General features: G+C 44.3%; 1 protein-coding gene across 1 annotated transcript in view; it reads left to right on the plus strand.

Moving 5' to 3' along the window:
- Positions 1 to 23,706, plus strand: part of GABBR2 (gamma-aminobutyric acid type B receptor subunit 2) — a 304,115-nt gene that overhangs the window by 137,128 nt on the left and 143,281 nt on the right. Inside the window, exon 4 of the mRNA XM_036433225.2 lies at positions 18,568 to 18,669. Within this exon, the coding sequence (XP_036289118.1) occupies positions 18,568 to 18,669 (102 nt within the window). The remainder of the gene's footprint in view (positions 1 to 18,567; positions 18,670 to 23,706) is intronic.

The following is a 23,706-nucleotide window of genomic DNA, read 5'->3' on the forward strand; positions in this document are numbered from 1 at the left end:
TCCTGCTCCTGGAGACAGATACGTTTCCCAGACATTTCTCTCGCTAAAGAACATGTAGCAAAAAAGCACAAGTTAAATTTTCAGTGAAACATCTCATTGTCTTGTGTGTGTTTTTAACCCAAAGAACATTACTTGGATTTTTAAAAAATATATATATTTCATTGATTTTTTTTTTTTTACAGAGAGGAAGGAAGAGGGATAGAGAGCTAGAAATGTCAATGAGAGAGAAACATCGACCAGCTGCCTCCTGCACAACCCTTGCTGGGGATGTGCCTGCAACCAATGTTCATGCCCTTGACTGGAATCGAACCTGGGACCTTTCTGTCTGCAGACTGACGCTCTATCCACTGAGCCAAACCGGTTTCAGCAATACTTGGATTTTTATTGGCACTGCTTTTATACTTACTTTCTTATTTACTTGCTTCTGCTTTTATTTTTATTAATATCTTCATTCTTTAGTTATGTTTGTTTTGCCATTCTTTTTCTAACTTCTTGATTTGCATTCTTACATTTTACTCTTTTAATTGCTATCAAATTTATTTAACCAGTAAATTTGTGTATGATTACAGTTTTGACCAAATTCTATACTTTTAACTAAATAATATGACATCCTTATTATAAGAGTACTGTATAATTATATTTTCAGTTTAAAATACTAGGTTCTACTTCTCTAAGTACCAATCAAAAATGAAAATCTATTGTTAGCTACATAAATTAGCACATTTATTTAGGACCCATTCCTCATCACCTCTAATTTTGTATTATTATCATTTGAGTTTTTATTTATCATTATTCTTTACATTGTGAATAATTTTCAATTGTTATTTGAGATATGATTTTATTTTAAAACTAGATTATAATAACTATGATTTTTAGATTCAGATTCAAATGTATAGGGCTTCTATTTCTGATGACAATCTTTTATGAGTTGTGTCTTTAATTTATCTTTCCATGGCATGAATATATCTTTGAGTAATATTTTTCAGGAAGGGTATATGACTTTTACATCTTCCATGCTATGACATAGATCACAGTTTTTCTCTGTGGCTTCTCCTATAAAGTATAGATTTTTATTATCATAATGTTATTTTTCAAACCTCTCTAGACATTTCATCAATGTTATAATGAATCTGAAGCAATCTGAGTTGATTCCTTGTAGTGTCTTTTTTTTTTTTTTGCATGTGCTGGATGCTTGTAGGATTCTTTCTTTCTTTATGTAGGATTCTTTCTTAATTCTTGGAATTAATAAAGAAAATACAGCACCTGTTGGGTGTTTGTCTGAAGTATGGTTAGCATTTTTAAAAATAAATTATTTATTGATTTCAAAGAGAGGAAAGAAGAGTGAGAGAGGGATAGAAACATCACTGGTGAGAGAGTCATTGACTGGCTGGCTCCTATATCCCCTCTACTGGGGCTCAAGCCTGCAACCCAGGCATGTGCCCTGACGGAAAATCAAACCGAGACCTTCTGGTTCATGGGTTGATACTCAGTCATTGAGCCATACCAGTTGGGCTGATTAGCATATTTATTTGAAAAACTGGATGTTCAGATTGCAATTTTTTTCTATTAAATCTTTAGTTATTACTCTTGTTCTGATATCTTTTTAGAAATACCATTACATTTGACCCTTGAACAACATAGTTTTGACTGCAGGGATTCATTTAGACATGGATATTTTTCAATAAATATTTTATCTTCCTTATGATTTCTTAATAACATTTTCTCTTCTCAAGCTTATTTATTGTAAGAACACAATATATAATACATATGCCATACAAAGTATGTGTTAATCAACTGTTTGTGTTGTAAGGCTTAGTGGTAAGGCTTCTGTCAATAGTAGGCTATTACTAGGTAAGTGTTGAGGGTGTCAAAAGTTTATACGCAGATTTTTTTACTGCGCCAGTGGGTCAGGGCCCCTAATCCCCACATTGTTTAAGGGTCAACTATAATTCACAAGAGAGTCTCTTTCATTTATTCTTCATATTATTATTTTTCAATCTGTTCATTTTTATCTTAGTCCTTATTCTTTATTCTGAGTGAATATCTCAATGCCGCCCTCCATAACATACATCAGCTTTCCACAATTAAATTCTGCTCTTTAATGTTTCTAATGCTTTTTAAAATTCTCATAACATTTTTATTTCTTGTCAGCTAATCTCTTCCCGCTTCTTTTAGTTTCAGTCTCTTTTATTGCATATCACATTTCTTACATCTTAGAGACCAGGTTTTCTTTAAACTCCTTCAAGTACAAAACAGACACGACAGCTGACTTCTTGTTCTAGTGCAGATCTTTTTAGAGGTGATGTTCTTCCTCTGCATGCATTTCTCTTTTTTTCCTTTTTTCTTTTTCTTTTTTTTTTCTTTTTAAATATATTTTATTGATTTTTTTTCACAGTGAGGAAGGGAGAGAGATAGAGAGCTAGAAACGTCGATGAGAGAGAATCATCGACCAGCTGCCTTTTGCACACCCCCCACCGGAGATGTGCCCTTAACCAAGATACATGCCCTTGACTGGAATCGAACCCAGGACCTTTCAGTCCGCAGACCGATGCTCTACCACTGAGCGAAACCGGTTTCAGCTGCATGCATTTCTTATTTGCCTCTTTTATGTTTCAGAAAAATCTCATAGGTTTAATGTGCCTTTTAGGTCTTTCCTGGACTGCTATTGCTTATAGCATGGGTCAGTTATCTTGGTCCCTCTCATTATTTTACCTAGATGCTAGGATTCCTCACCTCAAATATTAACTTGGAAATTTGGGTGATGAAGTTTCACATTACTAGCCAGGGACAAGCAGCCCAAGGCATTTTGTGGGCATTTCTTCTCTAGTGTATCAGCACAGCTGGTCCAGATGTGCACTGTTCCTCCTGATCTCTTCTTTGTTCTCTACCTGCTGTGGCTCAGAGCTCTCCCAGTTGGTCCTGGGAAGGTGGGCTTGGCTAGGCTTTGCTTGTTCTTGGGTCTAATGGCCCCGCTACTCCAGAAGGCTGCGGGCTGCACATGAGAGGCGGGCTCCCCCTTATGGGCTCTGCACCCCTGCTGTGGCCCAGCCTCTCCTCCAGCATTCACTCACTCTCCATCTGAGACTGTGAGGTGGGTCCTGTGAGCGTGTCCGCCCTCCCTGCAGCACCATACTGCTTTCTCAGGAAGGAGAGCTGTGAGTCAGTTCAATCTGCTTTCACTGGCACTGTACCTAGCAGAAATTCCTCAAAGTTGGTGGCATATTGATGGCACTCTCTCCTATGTTCCCATGCCGAAGCAGATTCCCCCTATTTTTATACTGCCTTGGTCCTTCCTGTCACTTTCAGAAGGAGGTAGCTTAGGTGGGAGTTGGACATCTGTGCTCAGCTTTACCATCTTTCCCCAAAGTTTCAGAGTTAACATCATTGCCCATACTTTGTACTTCGATATGCAGAGATATGACAGTCCCTGAGGATTTCCTTTTAAATGCCTCATATATTATGTGCTACCTGCATCGTATCTGGTTTTATACTTTTTTCTGGATACTTTTTCTCTCCCACGCAAATTTCAATCTAGCACCTCTTGAATAGATGGGTAATTCTCCCTGCAAACATGGCGGTGCCAATCTTGGAGCAGCGAGTGCCACTCTTTGCCAGGGGCTCATCATCTGGCATATAAGTCACATCCTGACCTTCAGCAACATTAATTTCCCCACATCCTCCTTTCCTTGCCAAAATGATGACCTTTAAAAGTAGAAGCAGAGAAGAAACTGTCCCCTTGCCTCCAAGTCCCTAATCTCCTTCCAAAGCCTTGGGTTTCACTAGAGAGCCATTTCGGATTTCTTCTGGAACACCCAGGCTCTCCATCCTGCATGAATCAGCAGGCGTGGGCAGCAGGCAGTGGGGGAGGGGGTTGCAGAGCCCCCTCCTTCCCACCACTGCTTGGCTGCCCGCCCCAGAAAGACAGCACGTCATACAATTTGCCATATCCAGTCTGTGAACAGCTGCCTCCCTACCCGCTGTGGGGAGCCACAAGCACCACACATCTGCTCCTTCTGGGGACGGGGACGATTCCTCCCACCATGGTGCTGTGAATTCTCTCATGGGTGTGGAATAGCATTCTTCCACAGAAAGCCCAGAGTAACCCGTCTTCGTGAGAAGACACACCTTTTGAAGCTTAGTTCCAGTTTAGGCGCCACCAGCACTTGCCTCCCTTCTCCCAACCTCATGTCATGTTTTCTCCACCTCCCCTTTTAGACTGTGTTGCCTCTGGTAATAAACCTGCCATATATTGAACTTCAGTCATAGTGGACCCTGAGCATGTATTGGCCTATTTTGCTCTTTCTAACAGCCTTAAGGTAAGTTGTGGCTTTGCCCCATTTGTAGGTGCAAAAAGCACTCGGAGAGTTTCCTTGCTCCCCCGAGGTGGCCTAGCCAATGGGGGCACAGCCAGCATCCCATTCTCCAGCCGCCCGACTCCGGTTTGTCCTCTTGCCTCTCCTCCATTGCCTTCCCGGCGGGAAATAGAAAGACTGGCTCTTGTGGGTTTACACCTGTGGGCCCATGAACCAAATCCACCCCCTGTTTTAATGGGACACAGCCATGGTCATTCATTTGCACATTGTCCCTGGCTGCTTTTGCAATGTAAAGGCAGAGTCAAGTAGTTGTGACAGAGACTGTGTGGCCTGCAAAGTCTAAGTTGTTTATTATCTGGCCCTTCACTGAGGCTGACCCATAGTTTACAGCATGAGCTGTGGAAAGCAATAGGTCTGAAGTTAAATCCCCAGCTCACAGCTTGTTATCTGTGTGACCTCAGGAAACTAACTCAGCATCTCTGAATCTCATCTTACTTATCCATGAACTCATCATAATCATATATATTTTTAAAATAGATTTGTATTGATTTCAGAGAGGGAGAGAGAGATAGAAACATCAATGATGAGAGAGAATTATTGATCAGCTATCTCCTGCACACCCCACACTGGGGCTCGAACCCACAACCTGGGCATGTGCCTTGATTGGGAATTGAACCATGACCTTCTGGTTTATAGGTCAACACTCAACCACTGAGTCACACCAGCCAGGCCATAATAATATATTTTTGTTCTTTTTCGTTTTCTTTCATATATTTTGATTTTATACCAATGGTCAAAAGAGGTGAGATGACATGTGTGGAGGGGCTCTGCATCTGAAGGGTGCTCAGTAATCAGAGTTGTCTTTGTTACCTTTCTCACTATCATATATGTGCAGCCTTTCCCACTTGTGCTCTGTGTCTTCCTTTCTAGAACATTCCAGCATTTTTGTTTAAGAACCCTTCATCTTTTCTGACACCCTCTGATACAGATGAAGCACAGCTGCTTCTCAAGCCTCCTCAGAATGCTGGCAGCAGGTGTAAGTGACGCTTACCTCAGACAAATGAATGGGAAGTCCTGAGGTCTCATTCATTCGTTTAGCCCATGTTGGCTGAGCTGGATTCCATTCCATTATGCTGGAATATGACAGGGACTCAGACAGGGCTGCAGGGCCTCCAGGAGCTGCAGCAGGGGCAGATGGACAGGTTAATAAACCATGACAGTAATCACAACCCCAGCGCCTCCAGATTCTGGTCTTCTTTGGAAAATTCCCCTTGCACTCCGCAGAGTGAACACCTGTTCCCAGAACCTCTGGGTACTGCTCCTAGGAAGATACATTATAAAAACTGCTTAGCTTAGCACAGCTTCCAGCCCTACTCCTGGGCTGCTGACCCACTCAGCACTTTGGTGCTGTGTCCACCCCAGGACGTGACCGGCTTGCCTGACTCGCCAGCTCCCTCCCAGGACACAGACTCAGCACCTCTACAGGCTGGGGCTGGCTCCACAAGCTTCAGGCCAGGGGAAGGGCAGACTGTCTTTCCTGACCTTGGAGGAGCTACTGACAGCTTAGCTTCTCTCGTCAGTCTGTGAGGCCTTGATATTCTCCCCTAGCCCCCTGCAAGAGGGCCAAGACCTCCTGCTATGTGCTATTGTGGCTGACCCAAAGAACTTCCTAATTTCTCCAGACCAGGGCCAAGAAAGGTGGGCCTGGGAAGGAGGAGCAGAGAATGCAAGGGTCCAAGGCTGAGCACAGGTCATTGGAAAATCCAGAGGGACTTCACGGAGGTGAGGTTGTTTGCAGTAGGGCTTAAACAGTGAGCACAACTTGAAAACAGGAGAGCAGAGGCCAGGAACTTAAAGTGATTAGTTTGTGTGTGGTTAGTGGTAAAAACCAATTATAAAGGTATATGATAAAATGTGATATAAAATCATGTATTCTTTGATGACTTCTACCTAAAAGACATACCTGTTGTATCAATTAAGGCCCTGGCAGGAAACAGATGGCATATTCAGAGAGTTGAAGTGAAGAAAGTTCACTTAGAGCCATGGTCGGCAAACTGCGGCTCGTGAGCCATATGCGGCTCTTTGGCCCCTTGAGTGTGGCTCTTCCACAAAATACCACGGCCTGGGCGAGTCTATTTTGAAGAAGTGGCATTAGAAGAAGTTTAAATTTAAAAATTTTGGCTCTCAAAAGAAATTTCAATTGTTGTACTATTGATATTTGGCTCTATTGACTAATGAGTTTGCCAACCACTGACTTAGAGGAACTACTTTGGGCTGGACCAGGGACGCTGAACTAATGCTGATCAGCTGCTGTGGTGCAGCACTGTGCTGGTACAGGAACAATGAGGAACCGCTGGGCACTGCCTTCAGACAGGTCCTATCTTGCTTTGTAGGGATTTGGGGAAAGCTCCTGGAAGGGCTACAGCTGGTGACTTTTGGGGTCCTGCATAAGTACCCAGTCCCTCAACACAGTCCCTACCCTCCGGGTCTCCCAGTTGGGGCGGGGGGACACTCAGTAAAAAAGCCCTTCTTGTGTCTGTCATTGTGGATACCCACCCTGGGGTCAAGGCCAGTGCTGCCTGCAATCCTCTCTTCTCTTCTCCCTGCTCCCAACCCTCCTGACTTTTGGAGGCAGAGAAACACGAGTTTGAATCTTGGTCCTCTGGCTTAGTAATTGTAAAGCCTTGGGCAAGTCATGTAACCTTTTAGGTCTCTTATCTGTATCATGGGGACAGTATTGGCATCTGCTTCATAAGATTGCTGAGAGAAGGCATTCACTCCAGAGTGATTCTGCCAATTCCCTACAGCCTGCTTGCTCCCTGGGGGCTTGCAGTGAGGGGTGGGAGGAGGTGGTGGAGAAGAGTGGAGGAGAGGAAGAAAGATGGGCCCAGGGGAGCAATTTGTACCAATGCCTTCACTTCCTCCAGCCTCCCACACCCAGATCTGCAGGAAGAAGGGAGTCAGTGCAGGCAAAGGAGGAGGCCTTTATCTCTGGATCTGTTTTTGTTCATCATTTTATGTTGTTCATTATAATCAGATGCTCAAACCTCAGAGGAAAGGTAGGGAGGGAGGGGGTAAGGGGAGAGATCAACCAAAGGACTTGTATGCATGCATATAAGCATAAGCAATGGACATGGGCACCAGGGGGGTTAGGACATGAACAGGAAGTGTGTGTGTGTGTCCCGGGGCGGGGGGGGGGATAGTAGGGGAATAAGGACATATGTAATACCTTAATCAATAAAGAAAAAGTGATTTTTAAAAAGGAGGAGGAGGATGAGGAGGGCTTTAAGTGCTAGGGCTGTAGGGCATCAGGCAGAACTCCAGAGTGGAGGCCACAAAACGGCTTGGGAATGTACGACTGAAAAGGAAGCTGCACTTAACAAGGGCAGTGATGCCCCAGGGTCTCCGAGGAGTCCTTTAGCTCCCCCTTGACGGGAGAGGTGGGCACTTGGATCCGGCTGCTTCTCCAGCTTAGGGAGCTGCCTGGAGCTGTCCTTGTTCTGCAGAGTTGAGAGCCTCAGCATCTGTGCCCTCGTAACTGGGGAACAGGTTTAAGAATTCGAGACCTTCCCAGGGCTTTCAGCAATCCCTTCTGCTCCTCTGTCTGATGCTTGAATCCCTTCTGAGCAATTCCACCTCTGCCTGCACACCCAAGGTGATAGGGAGCTCACCCTCCTGGGAAGGCCTCTCCATCCTTGGATCACTTTCTTACTGGAAAGTTCGGCCTCTGAAGCAGCCAATATTGACTTCCTGGTGGCTTCTCATACTGTTCCTTGGCCCTCTCCTTGAGGCCCATGTGCCAAGTTGGTGGCCTGGTCTTGGTGACAGCTCCTCTGGAAGTGTAGGTGGGGTGTCTCCACAAACCTGGACCCCCCATCCCCTCAGCCATTCCTCTGGCAGTGACAGAGAGCAGGGTTGGGACTCTGCAAGCCAGGGAGCGATTTTGCATTCTGCTTCCTTTGATGCTCTCAGGTGTGATTTCTCTAATAGCCCTCCTCTATTTTGGTGTCAGAGATGCACTCTGCATCTGGCTGATTTCCTATAGAGGTTTGTATTCATCATCTTAACTGGATAATATCCCTGTTTTATTAATATCCAAATATTTCTGTAAATATTGGTTTGGTCCCATGAGTCTGCTTCAATTAAAGCAATAGGCACTTTGTCACAGGAAAGCAATGAGGTTCTGATAGCTAATTTAATTCCCCACAGCTCAGTGTAACCTGACTTTGCTGACTGCCAGCAGAGTGGCGAGCTCCTTGAAAAAAGCGAAGCAAAGGGAAGACTGCCAGCTGGGGGGGAAGGAAGGGGACTACAGGAGGTTTTGTGTGTTTTTTAAGAAGGGAACCTGAGCCTGGTCCCACCTCCTCGATTCTTTGGAACTAAAATTGGGAGGATGGCTGATTTGCGAGCCAGAGGGCCCTAGCTCTCAAGTCACTGGTCCCTTCCTGATGCAGGTGGCTCCAGCATGTTCCTGGACTACAGTGTGGTCCTGGGACGTGGCCCCTGGGGAGGAAGCAGTGGCCAGAAAAGAGGGCATCTTGAAGGACTGCCATAATGGGAAGATGGCAGTGAGGGCTGCAAGGGAAGACAGAGATGTCTTGGGTGGGTCCTGGGTATGGGGGCCTGTCTGTCACTGGCCATCTCTGCCTGTCGAGGTCCCCCTTCCAATGTGCTAAAGGTCCACTAGCAGGTGGGAGCTGTCATAAGGGCTTGATGTGAGTGGCCATGTTGGCCTCAGATCACAGGTTTTCACATCCCTGTGCCAGGGTAAGAAGGGAAGGGAAATGCCCTCAGGGAACTCCACCTGCCCTCGGGCCCCATGGATCCTCACAGAGCCCTCAGAGCACCTGCATCAGTGACCATGTCTTCAGGCTGAGACATGCAGCCCGGCCCTGGGCATCTGTCTCCTTCCTCTAAGACTGGCTCAAGATTGAGCGCGAACTCTTCTGGGCTCAGAATATTTACCCCACTGCATCTCAGCCTGGACAGATGCTGTGCATCCTCAGTGTGCATTTGTTCATTCTCTTTTTCATCTCATAGCTGTAAGTACCTACTGCATTCCAGGAACAATGCCAGATCCCCGAAATCCAACAACACACTTCCCTCAAGGGGCTACTGTGGTAGTTGGGGAATGGATTCGACAGCCCAGTACTCATGGTTAGCTCTGTGAACCAGCCCGAAATTGTGGCCTGGATTCCTGAGCCCTCCACCTGGACTCCCACATCTCATAACATTGCCACTCCAGTCCTCCACTGTTTCCCTGCTCTTGGTAACTCTCAGGAAGTGAGAAAAGCCACAAATGAGTAGCTGGACAAGTGGCCATCAGTTAGAGGAAAGCCAGAGTGCCTTTAGAAAGTCGCACCTGTGGCGTGAGGTGTGGACAGGAGAGGAAGCCAGGATCCTGGTTTAGACCAGCAAGCAGTCAAGTCTTAGGAGGCCCCAAGTGTATTCATTCCCTGGGACTTCCGTAATAAATCACCACACACTGGGCGGCATAAATCAACAGAAATTTACTTCTTACAGTTCTGGGGCCCAGAGCTCCAAAATCTAGGTGTTAGCAGGCCATGCTCCCACCAAGGGCTCCAGGGGAGGATTTTTCCAGGCCTCCTCCAGCTTCTGGTGGTTCCAGCTGCTCCTTAGCTAGTGGCCACATCACTCCAATCTCTGTCCCTGTCTTCACATGGCCTTTTCCCTCATGTCTCTATGTCCCAAATCTCCCCTTCATTTCTCTAATAAGTACTTACCCTGTTTCCCCGAAAATAAGACAGTGTCTTATATTAATTTTTTCTCCCAAAGTTGTGCTAGGTCTTATTTTCAGGGGATGTCTTATCTTTCCATGCGCTAGGTCTTATTTTCGGAGGATGTCTTATTTTCGGGGAAACATGGTATTATTAGCTCACTCAGGTAATCCAGGATTATCTCATCTTGAGATTCTTAAAGTAATAACATCTGCAAAAACCCTTTTTCCAAATACAGTTACATTAACAGATTCTGATAGGACTTTAACATACCTTTTTTTTGGGTGGTCACCATTCCACCTGCTGGCTCTGTAATGTGAACATGCAGGTGTCACACATGTATGTATGGTCTTCACATGGACATAGCTGCATATATACCCAAGTACTGCCCATTTGCAAGTACCACATATATACAATAGATCTAATACAAATTATTTATGTACTTTTCCTTTTAAAAATTTTACTTTCATTAAATTTTTATTACAGGTTATTAAGAAATCAGTTATTTGCAGATATCTGAAAACTAGATGCTTCATTAAACTAAAGGAACAATTTCTTCAATGAAAACTCATCAGGTTGGAAAGGTGGAAATATAAACACACAGATGTTTCTACAGGAATTTAAATCTATGCTCCAAGTGTTTGAAACATTTCAGAGTTTCAGAGGATTGCTTTAGCAACTATAAAATTCGAAAAGGCAAAGAATGAGGGCATGTGGAATTTTCAAACACTTGTTCTCTTGGAACCATAAGCATTGGTGGTGCAAGACTCTCCTCTCAACCATCCTGACCAGATTCTATTTACACATTTATTCTGATGCAGGGAGCTCACTATCCACCAAAGCAGCCTTCTCCATCTTTAGAAAGTTCCTTTTGGCTTTGGACCAAACTCGGCTTTCCTAAATCATCTACCTGCTGTTCCCCCCTCTGCCAGGGGGTGCCAAGAACCTGGTGCCTTCTCTCCCACATGACAGCCCTTCTTGTTTGAAGTCAGCCATCACTTCCTGCCTTGGTCTCCTCTTCTCCAGGCTAATTTTTTAATTAGTTTAAATTAATGGCAGTTTCTGGGGAGCTCCAGCCCCAGTAAAAATGACCTGAATTATTCAAAGATTTGAGTGTTTCAAATGCCTGTTTATTCTAATTAGCATTTAACGACAGTGATGCCCTCTGCCTCTAACGAGCCACATTTTAACATGTTCCATATTTTAATGGGTTTTACTTGAATGAACTGTTTAATCAAGTAAAGACACATTTCATGAATGAATAGAAGTAAATCTATAATTACACGCTTTAGTCAGGTAAGAGGAGTGACATTTCAGCACAATCCAGGGCTATATATAGCGAGTGCATTTGAATGACAAAGTAGGTTACCTCGGCTTCCATAGGAGACCTGGGAATTCGCTTTGCTCTCAAATTCATTTCAGTAACCTAATTAGAATTTTCAAAGAGTTGTAAAGTACATGTGGTGCAGACTTGGTTCTCCCCTTCTTTTCCTGGATCTCTGCCTTTCTGGATGATTCCTGAGCGGAGGCAGTGGCCTCATTGGGGAAGTTGACTTGGGAACTACTGGCCACAGAAGCCAAGTGTCCTGGTCCCTGACACTGTCCACGGCCTTCACTGTGCATTCACTTGCTCTGTCAGAGGAGTGGCAACCTGGTAACTTGTAGCTGTAATAATACTCTGCCTCTCTCTTCTCCCTTTCTCATTTTCTCCCTCTCATGCTTTTCTCCCTCCTTTCCCTCTCTTCAGTCTCCCTTCTGACGTGGGCAGGCTCTGCTTGTGGTGCTGGGGGCAGGAGCAGAGGATCAGGCATTAAAGATGAGGCAGCAGAGGGCAGGGGAGGAGTCCAGGCTGGTGAAGGACCTGGACCTGAAGAAGGTGAGGGTAGGTGACTTCGGAGGGGTTCAGGTAAGCTTGGAACCCAGTTGTGAGGCTGGCAGTTCTGCTGCTTTTACTTCTAAATTTAGTGGTTCTCAACTTTAGCAGCACACAGGAATCATCAGGAGAGCTCTAAAAATGCTAATGCCTCGGACCTGTCCCAGAGATTCTACTTGGTCTAAGAATCAGCAAGGGTATCAGTGTTTTTTTGAAACAGTGATTCTAACGTGCAGCCCAGATGGCTTCAGGTGACTGCAGTCCAGCCAACATCTTGATGGCCTCATGGAAGACCCTGAGCGTGAACCACCCGGCTGAGTGGCTCTCCCATTCCTCATCTGTGGAAAAGTGTAAAACACATTTTTCTTGTTTTAAGCCACTAAATTTTGGGTAATTTGTTACACAGGGATTGATGACTAATACAGATTATTAATTGTCCCAAATGTACCCTCAGGTGAGCCACTTTCTGCCACCTCCGCCACCATCTCCTTCTCCAGCCTCCAGAATCTCTTACCTGGATGATTCTGTTGCCCCCTCCATGGCCTTGGCCCCTCATTGGTCCCACAGCAGCCTGAGTCATCATTTTAAAACACATTTCTAATCATGCCATCCCCTCCCTGAAGCTTTGTAACTGCGTCCTATGTGCTTAAGCTCAAGACCAGACTCTCTCACTTGAATTATGAGACCCTTGTGGTCTTCCCCACCTCCTCTTCTTTCCCATTTCTTGCCATCAGCCTTCCCCCTGCCTGGCCCACATTCTGCTCTAGCTTCGTCCGGCTCTTCTAGTTTCCCCACTCGCTCCCTCTCACCATAGGACCTTTGTACATGCTGCTGATCAACTGGAAAGCCTTCTCCCTGCCTACCTCCTGATCTCTCTATGACAGCTTCTCTCAGAAACATGCCCCTGAACTTGAGTGCCCTTGTCTTGATGGCTAACCAGGGTGGTCACCTGATTAATGTCTCTCACTCCCATTAGATAGAGACCCAGGATAGTAAATAGTTTTGCTCATCGATTGGAACCCCATTACCACCTCACATGGTGCCTAAAGCAGAAGAGATGTCAATATCATGACTGAATGAACGAACAAACGAAGGAATGAATGAATGAGAGAGTGAGACTGACAAGAACAAACAGGACCCCATTCTGAAATGATCAGGCACTAGGTAGTTGTCCAGAAAGGCCTCAAGCCTAGTAGCCAGGTAGAGACTGGGCATGAGATGGAATTCCAGCCCTGGGAATGAAGCAGAAGCCCAGACTGAGGGCCTGAGGTCTGAGAAGGCTCCTTGCAGAAGGGCAGGGGATTTGTGGGGGCAGAGAGTTCATTGGCCCTACCTGTGGGCAGCAGAATGTTGCAGGGGGACAGGACCCTGGTAGGACATGCAGATATGGTCTTGGGCCCTTAAAGCAGGGATGAGGTAGGTAGAGAGAGCAGACTGACCCACAGGGAAATTATACAAAGTTGGGCACATAATGCAGTTCTTTCAGAAGCTCAGTCACTTGGTGATTTCCAGAGAGTGGGCATGCCAAGCATCATCTGGGCAGTTGAGGTGTGATTAGTGCAAAGGTGCAGGCTTCAGGGCAGGGAGGGGGCCCTGAAAGTAGACTGGCACTCTGGTCTGCTCAGAGCTGGTGACAGCCTCCCTGAGGGAACTCAGTGGACCCACAATACACTTAAAATGGGTCACATGGCCTGAGTTTGGCTAAGCCAGAAACTTCTAAATAATCTGACCCTTTCCCAATTGCATTAGCATCCCATCTTTTTCTCTCAGCTCCTTTTCCTCCTCCCACTTGCCCACTTCTCCACCTATATCTCACAGGATGGATGAAAACCAGTCTGTTTACCTGACGCCTAGTGTGTGGATGGAAGCTGTGTGCTCAGTCAGCTGGAGGCTCGAGGCCATTGTGATGGCTTTATTGAAGTAACAAGACCCTTTCACCCCTTTTCCCATAGCCCAGTGAGTCAACTGATTGGAAGTTCTCTGCAGACCCACAGGACCTGCTGTTCAGATAGCTGATCTGACCTGATGACATTTTCCTCCCTGCTCACCCTGAGCAGGACTGTCTCCACTGCTCTGGGCTTTCCCACAAAAGCCATTGATTCTTCCTGGCTCTTGACTTTTCTTTTAAGATGTTGGATTTCCCTAGAAGACTGATAAAATCCTTGGTTTAAATTTTTGGATTTGAATCTTTAATCCTAATGCTGCTGGGGAGGCCTGAGCATTGGTGTCATTCCTTATGACCTTTACACTCCTCAACTGCCTCACTGAGCCACTTTGTCACTCTCCCCGATAAATACAACCAGATTCACCTTTTCACCCAATCCCCTAACTCCCCCTCCTCTGGCAACCATCAGTCTCTTCTCTGTATCCAAGAGTCTGTTTCTATTTTGTTTATATTGTTCTTAGGCTTCACATATAAGTGAGGTCATATAGTATTTGTCTTTCTTTGACTGACTTATTTCACTTAGCATAATACTCTCTAGGTCCATCCATGCTATTGAAAATGGTAAGTTCTCGTTCTTTTTTATGGCTGAATAGTATTCCATTCTATGTATGAACCATAGCTTTTTTATCCACTTGTCTATTGGTGGGCATTTAGGTTGCTTCCATAGCTTGGCTATTATAAATAATGCTACAAGTAACATAGGGCTGCATATATTCTTTCAAATTAGTGTTTTTGGGGTTTGGTTTTTTTTTTTAGATATATACCCAGAAGTGAAATCACTGGGTCATATAAGGCAGTTTCATTTTTAATTTTTTTTAGGAGCCTCCATACTGTTTTTCACAGTGGCTTTACCAATCTTCATTTTTTTTTTATATCCTCATCAACACTTATTGTTATTATGTTAGCCATTTGACAAGTGTAAAGTGATATCTCATTGTGGTTTTAATTGGCATTTCTCTGATTAATAGTTACATTGAGCATCTTTTCATATATCTATTGGCCATTCATATGTCCTCTTTGGAGAACTCATACCAATTCCTGAGGGGGAAAAAGTTAAGAGCTATTTCCTCTGACACACCTGTTCTTCTCTGTGGTGCCAAGTGACTTTGGCTCTTTCGGGATTTGATTCCATTGTGGAGCCCAGAGTTGTGCTCTGAAAGCAAGGGGAGTTCTTTCTTAGGTGACCTCAGCTCTGTGAACTGGCCCCAAAGACCTTGCCCTTTCCTGTCCCCTTTCTATTATCACTAGGGGCCCAGCTCATCTCTCCTCTGCAACACTGGCCATCCAGGTCCTCCCTCCCAGGCGATGGGGCAGCCTTCTTCTCTATCCCCTCCCATCACTGCCCATCTCATCCCTTCTCCCTTCCAGGGCAGCCAGGGCCTTCTGCCAAATCAGACTCCTGGTGTCTCCCTCCCTAGATCTAATATGCAGTGGGACCCTAGCTATACTTGAGTGTGTGTGTATTTTATTTTCTTGAGAATGAAGGGTTATTTCTTTCCCAGAACACAGTTCTGCTTTTACAATGGAATTGAATAAAAAATAGGATTCTCTTTGCAGAAATGCAGTTTATAACTAAATGCCAAAAGATATTGACTCTGTTAACAAGACATACCTGCAGTTCCAGAAGGAAAATAAATGGTGATTTTTCAGATTTGCTAAGTAAGTCTTTGCCCAGTGAACTGAATGACCCTTCTAGCCACATGTGAGGGTGTGGATACTTTTCCTTGTGAGGAAGATCCATTACATTTTCTTTTCCATGCGTTGGTTATTTTAAAATACCATTCATTACTGGTTTCCTCCATTTGCTTTCCCTTAAAAAGTCCATTAGATTAAATACTCAAGCTGAGCACAGACTTCTTGGTGCTGAAATTATGGACAGTGAGGGCTGATTGCACCAAACAGCTGTTCTGACCTGTTCTGACTCATCAGGCCTCAGGAACTATCCACATCTGGCAGAATCCAAAAGAGCCATCCTGGGAGCATGCAGAGAGCACTAGGCTGGGAGTCACAACTCAGTTTCCTCACTTATGAAATTAGGGGCAGAGTGAGATGACCTCTAGGGTGTTTTGGTTTTATTTGTTTTGAGTTCTGACCACCTATGAAATATTTTGTCTGCCATAATTACATACAGCTTTCAAGCACACGCTTATACAAAGATAGATACCCAAGCCACTGACTACCTTGATGCCTTGCCTGAAGCCTGGAAGTGCTCATTCCCTCTTTTAGGCAGTGTAAAGAGCCTTAGGATTTACAAAGCCATTCCACATACTCAGTATTTTTACTAGGCCCCGAAACAAGCCTGTGAGCTACATACTGCATTGCCCCCATTTTAGAGGTGAACATACGTGAGAGCAGGAGTAGTTCCCTAAATTTGGGTGGCATGTAAGTGGACAGCCGGGGCCTGTCTGTGCAAGCCCAGCAGTGTGTGCATCCAGCTGCACTGCCTCCAGCAAGGGCGTGTTTGCACACTGCTTATATTTAATTGTTGCACAACACCCTCATGACACACAAAACAAATCATGCCCCGCCCCTACATCCAGCAAGAAATTGAGACAGCAGAAGTAAACTATAATAGCAAAGTCAACATTTTTTTTCATACAACTAGTTCCCACTCTCCTATCAAAATGGAAGTAAAAATGAAGGATAGACAAGCTTCACCCTGTGTCAGTTTCACTCTCAGTACATTTGTGTAATATTTCTTTTAAAGAAATAAAATACAGCAGTTCCTACTGAAGTCCCTTTGTTCCTCTTGTTGGCTTCCCAGTGACCATCTTGCGATATTCAGGGCCAAATTATTCAAAACATTTTTATATGTGCATTGGAATAATCACCATTTTAAAAAATATATTTTTATTGATTTTAGAGAGAGAGAAAGAGAGGAATAGAAACAACAATGATGTGAAAGAATCATTGGTCAGCTGCCTCCTGCAGGCCCCCTGCTGGGGATCGAGCCACAACCCCAGGCGAGTTCCCTGAGTGGGTCGAACAAGTGACCTCTTAGTTCATGGGTTGATGCTCAACCACTGAGCCATACCAGCTGGGCTACCAATTTTTGAAACAAAAAGTGCTTTTGTATTGTGGTAAAATATACATAACATAAAACTTACCATTTTAATTACTTTTAAGTGTGCAGCACAGTGGAGATTAGTACATTCATGTTGTTTTATGATCAGCACCACAGCCATCTCCAGAACTCTTTTATCTTCCTAAACAGAAACTATATCCATTAAACAGTAACTCCCCAATCCTTCCTCCCCCAACCCCTGCTTTCTGTCTCTATGAATTTGACTCTTCTAGGTACCTCATATAAGTGGAATAATATTTGTCTTTTTGTGCCTGGTTTATTTCATGTAGCATAAAACCTTTAAGGTTCATTCATGTTGTAGCATGTGTCAGAATGCCATTCCTTTTTCAGGCTAAATAATATTCCATTATATCAATATACTACAATTTACTTATTAATCTATCCATTGATGGACTTTTGGGTATTGTGAATAGTGGTACTGTGAATGTGGGAGTACGAATATCTCTTTGAGTCCTTGCTTTTGTTTATTTTGGGTCTATACCCACAAGTGGAATTGCTGGATCACATTGAAATTCTAGGTTTAATTTCTGAGGAACCATCATCTTGTTTCTATAGCAGCTGCACCATTTTACATTCCCACCAACAGTGCCCAAGGGTTTCCATTTCTCTACATCCACACCAATATTTTCTGATTTTTAATAATAACCACCCTAATGGAAATGAACAAGATGTGCTTTTAAGGATCATCTTCTCAAATAGGAAGAAACTGGAGACAAGAGGGAGATGGTCACTTAGAGAGTCCAAGATCACAAGCAAGTCAGTGACAGAGCAGGACTAACCCTGGGTTCCACATCCTTCACCCAGTTCTTGCTACTAAAACACACAATCTAGTTTCCATTACTTTATGCACACCCATGACCATGGTCCAGATACATACTGCAGATTTCTTTGGTTTGGTCCTAACTTTTCAAGATTCAAAATACTACCAATATTTTAAAATATGGGGATCTTATATTTAAAAAATCTAGATTTCTGAGTCTGGACTAACATTCTCGCATGGCATGATAGGAGCTGCCACCTTAGACATGTGGTTGCCAGTTTGCTACAGTCCCTACACTCTGTAATTTCTTTTCTTGTTGGTCCTGGTGAACACTGGAGTTGGCAGCCCTCTGCCTTTCAAGCACATCGATGTTAGTCATTCTGTGTCAGCAGACATGTACATATGTTTAACACTGCAGGCTGGTTCATACCCCCTTACTCTTTTCTCCATTCTGCATTGTCCATTTGAATGTCTTGGCTATTTCTTCACCCTGTAAGTTAAGTAAGATTACAAATAATTAATACAAAATATAAATACTGTTGGGATGTACTTGAATAGTCTGGTTTGGAGTCAGTCTGACACTGAAGAAACACCAGCATTAAGTCCGGAGACTTGGATGCTCCTCTTGATTTTTCCAGAAAATTCCTGGGAAACTTGAATAAGCCCCTTCCCTGTCTGGCTGCCTTGTGCCTGTATGCCAGGCCCCACAGGGTGATCTATTTTATAATGAAAATAAAAACCACTCCTTTTCGATGTTAGTGGAGAAAATCACTTCATTCACTGGACAACCTCTCTGAACCAGCCCTTTCTGTGGCCACCAGCACACCCACCCTCCACTTTTTCTCTCTGACAGGTGAGGAATGACCTGACCGGGGTTCTGTATGGTGAGGACATCGAGATTTCAGACACGGAGAGCTTCTCCAATGACCCCTGCACCAGTGTCAAGAAGCTTAAGGTAGGTGCAGTGGCCACAGCCTGAAGGACAGAACCAAAGCCAGGCTCCTGGGGTTCCCAAATCCCCTTACTGTGAAGGATCTTGGAGTTCAGGCTGTTTCATTTCATCCTTGGCACCTCAGACAAGGGGAGAACCTCCCAGGAGCTGGCTTCCCTTGGCTTTCCCCTTTCCAGCACTGGCCAGAGGTCTCAGCACCAGCTGCATGGCCATGGAGAGCTTACTCAGTGATTGTATGTCTGTTAACCCAGCCTCAGAGGTAAGCAGGGCACAAGTTAGCATCATCTCCATTGTGAAGCATCTCAGAGAGAGGAACTCTCTTGCCCAAAATCAAAGCAAGGAAGTATGCTGGGAGGACAGAAAGCCTAAGCCCTTGACCCCCTTCCATGACACTCACTCCGGGAACCGAAAGGGTTAACTAGAAGTTTGCCCAGCTGTAAGTTGTCTCTGAGTGTCATCCATCCATTCATCCTGCAAACTCTCAAATACCTTGTTTGCGCCAGATTCCCTCCTGGGCTTAGGTTTACCATCAGGCCTGCCCTTGTCTTCAGGTGGCTTGCACCTGTTGAAGAAAGCAGGTACCTCTCTGAGGAATCAGGAACACAGGGACCTGGGGACAAGGGGGGAGGGGACTGGCCCCACTCAGAGAAAGGGTTCCAACAAGGCTCCAGAGAAGAGCATTTGAGCTGGCCGTGGACAATGAGCGGGATGGGGGCTACAAGAACCCAGCAGGGAAGGAGGGCTGAAGACAGAGGGCCAGACAGCTGGGCTAACTTTACGCTTGGAATCAGTATGAATTCCAGGAGGCCGGCATATCTGGTGGGACAGGAAATTTGCCGAGGCTAGAAACAATTTAGAGCCAGTTTCCATGAGTCTTGAATGCCTAGCTAAGAACTTTGGTTTTTTATCCTGAGAGCAGTGGGAGCTGCTAGGGATTTAAAGCCAATACAGATACGGTTAAAGCTGTTACTTTCCTCTTTCATTCTCTTCCATTCTCTCATGCCCACATTGAAAGTCATTGTCATGGAGACCCAGGCATGACATATCCCCTCTTTCTTGGGCAGGTCCCAGGTTACACTAGTTAGAACAGGTGGCGGTTTAGAGCGCTCATCTTTCAAAGCTCTCAGTTCACAGATGGCATACAGAAGCTCAGAGGTGAGGGGTAAAGGAAGCAGAGCACCATTTCTTTGTCCCTGTTCTGGAGCAAACATTGCATCTACACGTGACATTTCAGCCCTGGGAGCCTCTGCAGATGAGGAAACAGTAGCTAGGGAGGGCCTGCCGGCAGCACAGATGCTTGGGGCTGGGTCTGCCCGAGCTCTTCCCCAGAAGGCTGTGTGGTCTGAGGGTTAGGTCAGGCTGTGTGAGACCTGGAGGAACCAGAGGGGTGGAGGGCCCACTCTGCAGGGAGCAAGCCCCTGGTGTGGTGGGGGGGGAGGCAAGGGCCTGGTACTAAACTGACATTCTCCTGCCACACACAGTGTCTCCCCAGGGTGTTCACTTGAAATAGCTCCTTGTACCTTGGAGGCCCTGCAGAGCTCTGCAGGCTTTAAAGTTTAAAGAGCCTTTGTGCATAGAACAGAAGCACTCGTTAAAAGTCTACAGGAAATTGGAATGGAACTGGGTGCTTTGCTCATCAACCAACTAACTACAACAGAAGCAAGACTGAATTTAACAATGATGAAAATAGCAGCCGACCTTTCAAATGCACTAACCGAAGGCCAAGTCCCATGCACAGCCCTACACTTTCACTTACCCATTTAGTTCTCCCTGGAGCCTTGGGCAGAGAGCATTTTGTATCTCCATTTCACAAGTGGGGGAATTGAGGCTCAAAGAGGTTAAGGAACTCAACCCAAGTCACCCAGCTGCAAAGAGGGAGGTCGGAATTCAAACTTGGATCTGGGCAACACTAGGGCCCAGCTTTCTCCTCCACCCCACACAGCTGCGGTTCTGAGAAAGGATTCCAGTGTCACATAAGCGCAGGAGGGCAGAGCCAAGGACAGCATGCTCGATCTGTTGGCAAAGGGTTTCTGCTGCGTGAAGCACTCTTCCCATAGAACCTGCAAGCTCTTTCTCATGCCTTCTTCCCTTCTTTGCTGACTAGTCCCCTTTACCCAGATTTTTCCCTTCTCCAGTTATTTTAGTTAAAATTTAAATCTTTGCCCCTCTCATTCTCTTTCCCCCTGTCTGCTAATTTCTTCCTCCATTGCACTGATGGGCATCTGCATATTTCCTGTGGCTGCTTTAATAAAGTACCACTAACTGGGTGGCTTAAAACAACAGAAATTTATTCTTTCACATTCTGAAGTCTAGAAGTCTAAGGTCAAGACCATGCTGTCTAGAAGACTCTGGGGTTCTTCTATCCCTTTCTCTGAACTTTTGGTGTTGCCAGAGACCTTTGATGTTCCTTGGCTTGCAATCTCTGCCTCAAATGGCATTATCACCCTTCTTCTTCACATCATCTGTATATTAGGACACTAGTCATTGTTGGCTCTTAATCCAACATGACCTCGTCTTAGCTAATTACACCTGCAATGACACTGTTTGAAATGAGGTCACATTCTGAGGTTTGGGGGGTTAAGATTTCAACATCTGAGGGGGGGACACAATTCAACCATTAACAACATCTGACCTACTATTCATTTTACCTAATTATTTTGTCATCTGTCTCCTCCCACTAAGATGTAAGCTCTGAGAGATGGCTGTTTCTATCTGTCATGGTCACTATTTTATTCCCCCATCACCTAAAACCAAATCTAACTTGCTCAATAAATTTGTTGAGTGTATACAAGTGAAATATCAAGTCTGGGCAGATAAAGTCAACAAAACACAAGAGTAAAGTACTCAAGAACAAAGAAATGTAACTTCTGGAAAGCTCTGAGAAAAAACAAACCTCTGGTTTACTGTGGGACAAGATAGAGAAGGAAGTACAGAGGACAGGGAAGAAAACTAAGTAGAAAATTATGGAATTAAAATCTGCATTTGAGGTAGTAAAGAGCAGAGTTAATGCCAAGGAAAATAAAAAATCAATAATTTGGAGGACAAACTTGAGATTCAAAGGAAATGGTCAAAGAAATCAATCTAATGAGAGGGAAGATAACAGTTATGGATGCTGGAAAAGGGAGATCCTAAGGGAAAATCTAACAGAATCAAAATTTAAAAAAAAGAAAACAAGCACTCCTAGCACCCAACTCTTGGTTTCTAATATTATTTTCAAGGAAAAGGAAACAGGGTTCCCTGGAGAAATAGCTGGTTCTAGTATTGAGATAGGAACTAGATCCTGGAATGTCTTGCAGTGCCAGAAAACAAGAAATGCTCAAAAACACCTTCACACACAGATGAGCTGGGTCAGAGCGAACTGAAAGAGTTCCTTGTGGCCACAGCTGGAACATTAGAGCAATAAAATAGAAGTGTTGGATTACAACTCAAAGTATAAAATAAATATCCATGAGTTCATATTGATATGAATGATTGAATAAATAAGTGGGAGAGAATAGACAAATCTCCTATGCTGAAGAATTCCAAATAATTTATATAGATATTCACACTCAAGGAGGTGGAGCAAAACTACCCACTTATTAACTGACTTCCTTCCAAAGAGTACAGTATGAAGAGGGTGGGAGTGGGGAGAATAATTCTACAGTAGGAAACCTGACAAACACTACCTCAGACAGGTGATCCATGTCAGCATCAGCAGTGATAAGTCCAATTGATTGAATGTACCTTGAAATGATGTGATAAAAGGGCATTTTACCTCTATGATCTTCTTCCCCCAAATCCATAACCTCAGGTTAACCATGAGAAAAACATCAGGCAAATTCTGTTTGAAGGCCATTCTACAAAATATCCAACCAATTCTCTTCAACACAGTCTTGGTCTTTAAAAATAAGGAATGTCACCCTAGGCGGTTTGGCCCTATGAATAGAGTATCTGCCTATGGACTGAAGGGTTCAGGGTTCAATTCCAGTCCAAGGGACTTACCTTGGTTGAAGGTTCAATCCCCAGCCTTGGTCGGGCCCCATGTAGGAGGCAACCAATCAATGTGTCTCTCTCACATCAATGTTTCTGTCTTTCTGTCTCTCCTCCCTTCCTTCCACTCTCTCTAAAAATCAATGGGAAAATATCCTCAGGTGAGAATTAAAAAAAAAAAAAGGGAATGTCTAAGTTTAAAGGAGTCTATGTTAAAGGAGTCTTTGGAGACCTGGCAGCTAAATATGGTGTTTTGGGTGAAATTCAGAAGTAGAAAAGGACATTAGAAAAAAGAACTAAGGTGGTCTGAATACAGTATGGACTTTAGCTAATAATAATGAGTCAATCCTGACTCATTAATTGTAACAAATGTACCATACTAACACAAGATGTTAAAAATAGGGGAAACTGTAAGAGACATATGGGAATTTTTATACTATCTTTGTGGTTTTTCTGTAAATCTGAAACTATTCTCAAATAAGAAATTTATTCTTTTTTAAATTGGAGACAAACTTAAATGGACTCAAGAGAGAACTACTAGATTGGAGCCGACAAAATTGCCAATCTTCAACCATGATGAAACTATAAAGTCAACAGTTTCATAAGGAATGTGCCAGCTACATGTGCAGACTAGCTGCCCTTTCCACATTCTGACAGAATTGGTGAAAAGAGAGTCATATATAGTCACATTTTGGCAAAAGTTTTGAAATACAAACATAAAAAGTTTTGAAATGTACAAGTATCTAGGCCAGAAAAAAAGCATATTTTCCACAAAGGTGCAAAATCCAGGCCACCTTGACTCCTCTGCAGTGTTCAGTCCCAGAAACAATGGACCACGAGGAGACATCCTCTGATGTGTGAGGTTCACGTGGTACACGTGCCAGGTGCCCTTCTGGAAGTTAGTCCTTGCAGTCAATGTCATCCTTCTAGAACCAGGCAAGCTTCATAGTTGAGGTAATGACAGACATGCTCTGAGGACCACCAGGACCTGTGGAAAGAGCTAAGTTTAAATAGTAGTTATAAAAGATGCAAAAATTCATTTTGAAAGCAAATATACATACACATATAATG

This window comes from Pipistrellus kuhlii, unplaced genomic scaffold, assembly GCF_014108245.1.
Source record: "Pipistrellus kuhlii isolate mPipKuh1 unplaced genomic scaffold, mPipKuh1.p scaffold_m20_p_12, whole genome shotgun sequence".
Taxonomy (NCBI): domain Eukaryota; kingdom Metazoa; phylum Chordata; class Mammalia; order Chiroptera; family Vespertilionidae; genus Pipistrellus; species Pipistrellus kuhlii.